This window comes from Zea mays, chromosome 1 (assembly GCF_902167145.1).
Source record: "Zea mays cultivar B73 chromosome 1, Zm-B73-REFERENCE-NAM-5.0, whole genome shotgun sequence".
NCBI lineage: Eukaryota > Viridiplantae > Streptophyta > Magnoliopsida > Poales > Poaceae > Zea > Zea mays.
The window spans coordinates 2,619,387-2,629,425 of record NC_050096.1 but is presented as its reverse complement, the minus strand read 5'-3'; the positions used below and the strand labels follow the sequence as shown (position 1 = coordinate 2,629,425).

At 46.9% G+C, this 10,039-nt stretch overlaps 1 protein-coding gene across 4 annotated transcripts; it reads left to right on the top strand.

Annotated features, from left to right (window-relative positions):
• The first annotated feature begins 2,470 nt into the window (after positions 1–2,470).
• LOC100216768 (uncharacterized) lies at positions 2,471–9,123 on the top strand. Of its 4 annotated transcripts, none has more exons than XM_008666894.4 (15): positions 2,471–2,741; positions 2,838–2,892; positions 2,993–3,037; positions 3,251–3,359; positions 3,840–3,916; positions 3,990–4,066; positions 4,755–4,835; positions 5,120–5,252; positions 5,683–5,742; positions 5,976–6,032; positions 6,144–6,239; positions 8,043–8,102; positions 8,349–8,456; positions 8,531–8,671; positions 8,794–9,123. In XM_008666894.4, exons 1-14 carry the CDS (start codon positions 2,716–2,718, stop codon positions 8,666–8,668), a joined length of 1,122 nt encoding a protein of 373 aa, XP_008665116.1. In that variant the 5' UTR covers positions 2,471–2,715; the 3' UTR covers positions 8,669–8,671; positions 8,794–9,123. The 4 variants fall into 4 exon arrangements, 2 of the variants coding, with proteins under 2 accessions (XP_008665116.1, NP_001136639.1); XR_561224.4 differs by having other exon boundaries at positions 2,504–2,741; positions 8,353–8,456; XR_561223.4 differs by having other exon boundaries at positions 2,504–2,741; positions 8,353–8,456; positions 8,531–8,676.
• The last annotated feature ends 916 nt before the right edge of the window (positions 9,124–10,039 follow it).

The window sequence follows — 10,039 nt, the reverse complement described above, 5'->3', positions numbered from 1 at the left end:
AAGGCCTTGGCTTCGCTCAGAAGCAACCTTGACTAAATCACCACACCGACTGACCAAATTGCAGGGGCATTTAACGCACAGGAGGCCTGACACCTCTATCCTGACACGCGCCTCCGGCAGAGCCGAGGTGACCGCCGTCACTCCACCGCTCCACTGGCCAGTTTGACAGAAGGACAGCGCCGCCTGCGCCACTCCGACTGCAGCGCCACTCGACAGAGTAAGTCTGACAGGCAGTCAGGCCTCGCCAAAGGCGCCACGGCGAACTCCGCTCCGCCCGACCCCAGGGCTCGGACTCGGGCTAAGACCCGGAAGACGGCGAACTCCGCTCCGCCCGACCCCAGGGCTCGGACTCGGGCTAAGACCCGGAAGACGGCGAACTCCGCTCCGCCCGACCCCAGGGCTCGGACTCGGGCTAAGACCCGGAAGACGGCGAACTCCGCTCCGCCCGACCCCAGGGCTCGGACTCGGGCTAAGACCCGGAAGACGGCGAACTCCGCTCCGCCCGACCCCAGGGCTCGGACTCGGGCTAAGACCCGGAAGACGGCGAACTCCGCTCCGCCCGACCCCAGGGCTCGGACTCGGGCTAAGACCCGGAAGACGACGAAACTCCGCCTCGCCCGACCCCAGGGCTCGGACTCCGCCCTGGCCTCGGCCGAACGACTTCCGCCTCGACCGACCCCTTGGCTCGGGCTCGGCCTCGGCAACGGAAGACAGATTCGACCCCAGTTTCGGAGGAGCCCCCACGTCGCCCGGCCTCGGGCGCGGGCCCGCCACGTCAACAGGGAGCGCCATCACCACTCTACCCCGAGCCGACTCGGGCCGCAGAGAACAAGACCGGTGTCCCATCTGACCAGCTCCGCCAGATAGGCAATGATGGCGCCTCCCAAGCTCCATGACGGCGGCGGCTCTCAGCTCTCTTACGGAAGCAGGTGGACGTCAGCAAGGACTCGACCGCTCCGACAGCTGTCCTTCCACCAAGCTCCGTTGCTCCTCCGACAGCCACGACATCACGCCAGCAGGGTGCCAAGATCTCTCCGGCTGCCACATTGGCATGTACTTAGGGCGCTAGCTCTCCCTCCGCTAGACACGTAGCACTCTGCTACACCCCTCATTGTACACCTGGATCCTCTCCTTACGACTATAAAAGGAAGGACCAGGGCCTTCTCAGAGGGGGTTGGCCGCGCGGGACCGAGGACGGGACAGGCGCTCTCTTGGGGCCGCTCGCTTCCCTCACCCGCGTGGACGCTTGTAACCCCCCTACTGCAAGCGCACCTGACCTGGGCGCGGGACGAACACGAAGGCCGCGGGACTTCCACCTCTCTCACGCTCGGCTCCGGCCGCCTCGCCTCTCCCCCCTTCGCGCTCGCCCACGCGCTCGACCCATCTGGGCTGGGGCACGCAGCACACTCACTCGTCGGCTTAGGGACCCCCCTGTCTCGAAACGCCGACATTATGATATGAGTGGATTGAAACACTATGTTGTTTAAGATCATGTAAAATTTATATATATCTAATTTAGGTCGAGAAGTCTCGTGTTATGATATGCTGTTTGATTTACGGTGTCATGTTATGTGTATAAATTTTATGCTTTGTTTGATTTGCAGTACCACATAGATAACGATTCCATGTGTTTCCTCGTAGCATCGTACGGGCATAAACCTATTTGTACATAATTATCGTGGTATTATAGGTTCCCGTTGCAACGCACGGGCACTCACCTAGTAAGTAGTATAGATATGTTATGATGATGAAGGTATGCCCTTCATAACCTTCGTCTGAAGATCATTATATCCTGAGGGAAATAATGTTTCGAAGGACGGAGGGCTTTAACATTTAATATTTTGTGTTGTCTTGTTCTTAATTCATAATATTTGAGAACAAGTCCCCAACACTACAGTAGAGAGCATCGCCATATAGTTCATCTCCAATAATTGACATGCAGATCGGCGTCAACATATAGTTCCGTAGAATCAGTACCGTGATAAAAAAAAGGCTAAGCTGAATTATCAATTCTACAATGTAGCTCATTTTTTTTAGGAAACGGAAAAAACTCAAAAGGACGTGAGAGAGAGACGGCGCGAAAAGGGTCGTCGCGGCGGAAGATAAATAAGACGTGATCCACACTGCACAGAAAACGGACGGTGTGTCTCCTGACATGTGGGACGTCACGGACCGTCCGATGCGACGCGTACCGGAGAGCCGAGCCGAGCGGGCGTAGCGCGTACGAGACCCGTCGCCGTCCGGTCGCTTTCGCGCGGCGAAAAGAGGGAGGAAGAACGGGTCAAGAGGCTATAAACGAGGGTGGGCCCACTCGATTTAGCCAACACCAAAACTACCGCGGCCCACGTCACGGGGGCCTGGAGAGTTACGTGGGCGCGGTCCATAGACCAATCTCCCTCCCCACTCCGACCCCGCAGCGCGGAACGCGGCGTGGTCCACGAGGGGCCGCACCCGCACGGCATGATGGGCTTAATAGACCGAGTCCACGCCACGCGGACGCTCCTCCCACTCCTCTCTTGCCCGCCCGTCCCCGGTCCCCGTCGTCCCTCTCCCTAGTCCCTCCCCTCGTCCGTCGTCCACCTCTGCCACTACGAGCTCGTCCCCGTCTTGTTTCGTCTCCTCTCGTCTCGTCACGCGAGATATTTCTACGGGACGGGACCCGCGTTGCTTCCCCGCCTCGCCGTCCCGCGCGCGCCAGCCGGGCCCGGGGAAGCCATGAACTGCCTCCAGAACCTGCTCAAGTAAGCGCCCCTCCCTCCCTCCCTCCTCGTTCCGTTTCGGTCCGTCCTCCGGTAACGCGCTCGCCTGCTCCGCTTGGCTCATGGATTTTCCTCCAGGGAGCCTCCAATCGTGGGGTCCAGGTCGATGAGGCGGCCCTCTCCGCTGAATCTGGTGAGGCTTCGGACCCATCCATCCCTGCGTTTCTGTGGACATTCTGTTCTGTTCTGCGTTCCCCCATCTCAATCTGACTTGGTTATCTGTGGGCGGTTAGGCGATGGTCCGCGGCGGCAGTCGCCGATCAAACACCGTCAAAACTGTAAGCATTAGCCCCCCACCTCGTCGTTTCCGATTTCATTCCGACAACGGAAATCTTATCCTCACACTGAGGATAAGGTGTCCCGATAGAGGCTGGCAGGCTGCAATGGGTGCTGAATCGTCGGTTACTGTTGCTGTTACTGTCAGTGCGGATGTCATTCCGTTACCTCGTTGACGCCCGCTCGGCTGCTGAACCAATGTTGTGGGTTGCCAGTTGCAGGCCCCTGGGGCGTCCACTTCCGGTGCCGAGAGCAGCGCCGTGGAGATGGGCACCGAGAAGTCCGAAGTGTACAGCACTAACATGACGCAGGCTATGGGAGCAGGTAAACAGAATGTTTGCTTCTGTCCTGTGTGCGCTGCTTGTAGTGTTAGGCCTTGTTAGACGCTGACTGTCTTATCGCATTCTGGGCAAATTGGTTGCTGACTGGATGGATTTGTAGCCGGAAAATGAAAAGATGTTTTCCTAGACTCCTACGTGTGTCACAGTCAGAGTGTTGAGCTGTCAGTGTGATCAGACCACATGTGAAACAAACACTCACTCTCCATTCTGGTCTACCGACCGCTTGCTTCCTGGATTCGTACACAATTTGGCGATTATGAACAGTTGTTTCACCTAAACACGCTTCCTGCATGTTTAACTTACCACGGCCCAGTCTGCAAACACCTGTTCAACAACAAATATCCCAATTTCATGCTTCAACATTGTGCTTGCCATCTAATTTTTGTGATTGCGTTATGCTTTTAGTAAGTTTGGTCTATTAACTTATCTGATATGTGTTTCTTTTCCCCCCATGTTATTATAGCGTTGACATATAGACATGAACTCGGGATGAACTACAATTTCATACGCCCAGACTTGATTGTAGGATCCTGCTTACAGGTGCTCGTCGCATCCTTCTTTAGACAGAAATATCGCTCCCTACCCCTGTCTGATTATCTGCATTCATGTGCAGAGTCCACTTGATGTTGATAAGCTTCGGAAGATTGGTGTCAAAACTGTATTCTGCTTGCAGCAAGATTCAGATCTTGAGTATCCCCACTAACATTTTGTAACGCGTCTCTTAAAGCTAGTCTACTGATTTGGCTAAACTCTCGATAGCTTCTTTCTCGTTTTCTTTGGTCCCGCTTGTAATTTCTTTTTTTCACTTCAAAAAGTTTCAATAAAATCGCGCTGTAGGGGTTTCCCCTACAGCCCTCTCCCCCTCAAAAAACATTTTGTAACACATAATCAGCTTACTTATATGAATCTTTTTATTTGGAGCCATAAATTTTGAACACCCTTTTAAGGGCTCAAATTTGCTAGACCAGACAGCTTGTTTAGCAGTTGTACAGTTAATCCCTTCATTTCAGCAACAAAAACATTAAAACAGTCTCCCAGTCTTTGTAATTTTGTAATGAATTATTAGATGGTACCTCTGATTTCAACTGAGAAGCTGCTTGGGTTACTTCCTTTTCATGCTGACTCTGTTGGATGTCAATATCTACATAACTGAACTTAGTGCCGGAGGCTCCCACATGAGTGGGGTCAATATATACAAAAATGAACTTCTTCCCTAGTAGTCTAGTCTTTTATACATCTATGTTGGTCTATGCAGCAGAAACCATCATTTAAAAGTTTTATTTGTATTTTAATAAAATGGTGTTTTTTCTTTCCACTGCCATCTAATTCTTCCATTCTGTGAATATATCTTTCTTCCTTTACCAACAAACTTGTTCAGATATTTTGGAGTCGACATCCGTGCCATTCAAGATTATTCTCTACAATTCAAAGATATTGTGCACTGCCGTGCGGAAATTAGGTAGCCAAACAGTCGTTATTTCTTTTTTGAAGTTTGGAGATAAGAACTTTGTGGCAAAAATCACTGCCCTTCTTTATATGCAATTAAGCAAATCCTTTTCACCATAGGGTATGTCCATTAGTTAAGTTTATAAGCTGTATAGTCTATTGAGGAAGTAGAGGACCTGTATTTCCATCGAGCAACACCTATATGCCAGTTTGTTTTCGTAGCATTGATCTAAGTCCCTTTTTCCCATTGTCGTTATTCTGCATATTTAAACTGTTCCTAATGTTTAATTACACCAGGGATTTTGATGCTTTTGATTTGCGATTGAGGCTTCCTGCTGTGGTTAGCAAATTGCACAAACTTATCAACTGTAATGGTGGTGTAACATATATACATTGTACTGCTGGACTTGGAAGAGCTCCTGCTGTTGCAGTAGGTTTACATGCCACCCCCCCCTAATTTTTGTTTCCCAAGACAACTTATTGTTTCACAGATTCCTTATGTTTGTCTAGAGATCCTTTTGCTTCAGTAGGTTTACATTATTTTTCTTATATAGCTCATAGCCAGGTTGAATGCAAGTAAATTTTTTGGAGAAAACCATGCTTATGTGCTTTAGAAAAAGTAGTACCAATCCTCCCAAGTTATGAAATTTTGCCTGGATAAAAAACCGACATCCTATGGTGCATTAAGATAAATACAGATGCTACAATCTGCAGCTCTGTAGCATTTTAATAACCTCAAGATTGACTGGGTCTAATACTCTAATTTCTTTCCAAGTTATGCAACTTAATTAGAAAATAGTACTTAGGGAGATACACCATTGGCTAGTCTGAACACTTTTTTTTTGTTTGTAAAATTTCAGTTGGCTTATATGTTCTGGATTCTTGGGTACAGTCTCAATGAAGGACATCGGCTGCTACAGGTGATTCATTGCAGTTGATACCGCCTTTGTGGAATGTTCAACAATCAGCACTTCTGTTTGTTTGAAGATAAGATAATATACCTATTATCTGTGCACCCGAAAACCAACATCTAATGATTGCCTGCTTGTGGGAATTTTGATGGTCCCCCGCATCTGTTCTCTATAGTCCATTTATGTTGGTATACGGCTAGTAGACAAGTTCTGTTTATTTATCAGTTTTTTTCGTTTTGTAGAGTAAAAGGGCTTGCTTTCCGAAGTTGGAAGCCATTAAGTTGGCAACTGCTGACATTGTAAGTGAATGCAGAACTAATTTCTCAGTAGTAGTTATGTTGGAGAAGATGAATACAGATCATGGCGAGTCAAAGATTTTCCTACTAAGTGATGGCTGTCGTATTATTTAGCTGACAGGATTATCCAAAAACACAATCACTTTGAAGTGGGAAGCTGATGGTTCTTCCTCTGTTGAAATTTCTGGGCTCGACATTGGCTGGGGTCAGGTACATTTTTCCCCTTCAGTTGTGTGTTTGGAGATTTTTTCCTTCTGACGGCGAGTAAGATCAGGGCATTTATTCAAGCTATTTAATAAATTAGATTATATGCTAGTATGCTACTACTTGTCTACCTCTCAGTGTTTTTAAGTCATTGCGATTAGTCGGACTTATCGGTAACTTAAACCCGACTAGACCCACCGAAGCGATTATCTGGACTAGAAACCTGGTCGTCCGATTAGTCAACGATTAATCACGATTAGTTGTCCAATCTGGTGTGGAACGACCAGATTAAACATGCGTTTTTAGATGAGCTTTTGGAGCTGTGGTTGTGGACTCGTGGGTTGCCATTTGGTACTGCATCTATGGGCTGCAATTGTGGCCTTGTAGGGTTGGGCAGCCACAGCCGCACAAGACGCAAAAACCATCCGTGTATCCTTGCTGCTGCAGTGCCCCTTCCGCCGCCGCACAAGTTCACAGTCCTGTCCCCGCCCTCAAGGCCACAAGACCCAAGTGGACGCCTACCCTACCGCAGTGCCGCCCCCCGCCCTCATGATACAGCTCCAACCTTCTAGGCGGACACTCAAGCTCCACTGCTGGTGCCTGCAAGATCCAACAAAATCCGCCGTCTTCCAGGTTCAAGCATCGTCGCCCAGGCCCAACTCTTGTGTGTCTGTCTGCATCAAGCAACGATAGACACAATCCCAAAACCCAAAAGATGAGCTCATCAGCAGATGGTGACTTCGTGACTGTGCTTCTTGCTGCTCTGCTTTTCTGCTTGTTGCCTTGTGTTACTTGCTATAGCCCGTGGCATGTGTCCCTTCTTGTTGCTACTACGCTTGATTAGTCAGTCTGGTCGATGACTAATCGCGACTAGTCGACTGATCGGTAGCTATACGAGTAGGTTCGACTAGACAACTTGAAAACATTGCTAGGCTCTGGCCATATTTATATGATGTTCCAACAAAGCAGTTCTTTGTTGATTGAGTAAGCCCCCCTGCGGTTGGTACACCATATATGTTGGACTGGAGAGAGCACATATACATTCTGTATGAGGTTTAGTGGATTAAACTAGCAATATATCTCTATGTCGTTTCTTACTTTTTCGTGGATAAAACTTGGTCATTCATCTGAGTTTTAGCATGCAAGCTCAGAAACGTTGTCTCAAATAGGAAGGTCCATGCCCTGATTAATTCTTAACGTTGGCACTGATTGTAAGTAGCAATTTTAATGCAGCTGTATTGTTGTCAACAACGCAGCAGGTTACTATAAACTATGAAAAACAGGTTATTTAGGTTTTGGATATTCTTCATTTTGTCGTATGCACTACAGTTAACGTTGTGTACCTGCAGGCTATAATAAAATGCTCTAACAAATTCTCCTGTTTAGGCCCTGTTTGGAACACCTAGAGCTAATAGTTAGCCAGCTAATAAATTATTAGCAGGGTTGAGCCAGCTAATAAACTAATTGTTAGTTGTGAGGTAGCTAATAATTAGCTACAGTATTAGCTGATGGTGTTTGAACTCAACAACTAATTTTTAGTAGCTAACTATTAGTTTGAGGTTCCAAACAGGACCTTAGTATCAATTATGGAGAAACATGATATGTATGCAGTACTATCTGCTACCGGTTTGCACAACTGTGTCTTACGATCTGCTTTAGCTAGATGTGCCTAAATCAAATTTACAAATATGATTGTCCCTCAGCTGCTAGGGGCTATGATGGTTGAACAAGCCCATCTACCTGTTACATGTTTTTATTAGATATAATCCCGTGCATAAGTCTCTAACTGATTTCTATTTATCCTTTCAGAGAATTCCTTTGACATATGATGAGGAGAAAGGAGCTTGGTTTCTTGAGAAAGAGTTGCCTGTGAGTATACAATGTTTATGTTAGGAACCATCTAAAAGTTTATGGAATGTTGATAGTTTCATTGTGGAACGTAGGCAGCTCTTGACCATACCTGGTACATGTAGACCATATCTGTGTGCGACATCCTGCTTGATCATTTATGATATTACATTCGAATAACCTCCTCTTAGGGAATTTTGAAAGCCCAGAAAGATTGTAAGCCAGTATGGCTATATCTTACACCTTTGGGATATCTGTTTCCTGAAGGAAGGACGGTATGAATACAAATACGTAGTGGATGGCAAATGGCTATGCAACGAGCATGAGCTGATAACGAAACCGAATGCTGACGGCCACGTGAACAACTATGTTCAGGTGAGATCCTCCTGTCCCGTCAAATGGATGCCATAGCTGAGGGCTGAGAGTGCACGCGTTTTTCTTGGCTGCAGGTCTCCAGAGACGGCACGAGCGATGAAGAGAAGGAGCTTAGGGAGCGGTTGACTGGTCCGGACCCTGATCTCACGGACCAGGAGAGGCTGATGATCAGAGAGTACTTGGAACAGTACGCGGATGCCGCCGAGCGCTAGGAGGTCCAGTTGAGAACAACTAACCCTATTCCTATGTGCTGGTGTATAAACAAACAAGCTCATTGGGATGATCACTCAGGTGGTACTGGGTACTAACAAGTATATGCGTATGACATGAACTGCAGAAGAATGATGATGACTGAGGAAGAGAAGAGACACACCATGAGACGACGGACCGAAGCCGACCTGACCGCACCTTCCTTTACGGAGAGGTCGGGCTTCCCCTCTCTTGTCAATCAAATACTCGTAGCTTAACCGTGCAAAAGGGCACGTTCTGCTCGCATACTTGGAGAATGATGATGAAGGAGCAAACTGTACGTATTGTTGAACAGCAGCTGTGCAGAAATAACAAAGGTAGTAGCGTAAAACTACTGTACTGACCATAATGTTACTACTGTATGCTCCTTCTTGGCTATGAATAATAATAATAATAATAAAAGAGTAAATAAACCTCATCGATCCCTTGTTATGCTTTTCTGTGATTGGTACCTGAGAGAGAGAGGCTGAATACGAGACAAATTAAAGGCATTCTATGGCTTCTTAAAATTATTGATGAAAATTGCAAGAGATCTTGCACCATGATGAAACCGAGTGAGGGACTGAGGCCTGAAGCCTGAGTCGGACTGCCTCATAACCCTTTTTATTTTTAGGTGCTTGTCTTTTTTTACCTCCGTCTATAAAAAATAGGCTTCTATATTTTTAAACATTACTACAAATCAGATTTCTATTTTTTAAAAGTTTTTATTTAATAAATTCTAAACTGTCCATATCATTGTCCGACTGAGCTCTGAATCTTGTGGCTAACATGATGGCACGTTGAACAAAATTTGTTATGAAAGCCCCCTAGAGAACAGATATACAATTCTAGTTTCTGCATTGGAAGTGTCGTAAGAAAAATGAAAATGAGATAAAAAAAACACAGGACCACTATGTAGCTATGGTAATGAGATCCCGGCGAAGAATCGAGTGGCAAAGTAGTCCCACCACTACAGTACGACTACTGATCCTAGCAAGGCAGCGAGTGACTCACTCAGTAGTGGTCCAGAGAAGAAGACGAGCATCAGGAATGAGAATGGCAACTGAGCTCTGCCCTCGATCACTTGGATCACTCGCTCCACTTTACGCTCTGCCAAGCAAGCTGCACTCTAGGACACTTTGCATGGATCACTTGGATAACTAAAAAAACTGCATAAATTCATACAAAATAAATAAATATAAAAGTTAAAATTTTTAAAATAAAAACCATGTAGTTCGTGAAAATTCAACATAGTACTACTTATCGTCATTCTCCCCAAATTTTTTGCATTTTGACCCTTAAATAGGAATAAAATCACGTTTAGACCCTAGTAAATTTTAATATCAATTTTGGAC

Coding starts and splice junctions, on each gene's coding strand:
- LOC100216768 (XM_008666894.4), top strand. CDS start 2,716: ATGAACTGCCTCCAGAACCTGCTCAA. Junction 4,836..5,119: donor CACTGCCGTGCGGAAATTAG/GTAGCCAAACAG, acceptor TAATTACACCAG/GGATTTTGATGCTTTTGATT. Junction 5,253..5,682: donor GAAGAGCTCCTGCTGTTGCA/GTAGGTTTACAT, acceptor GTAAAATTTCAG/TTGGCTTATATGTTCTGGAT.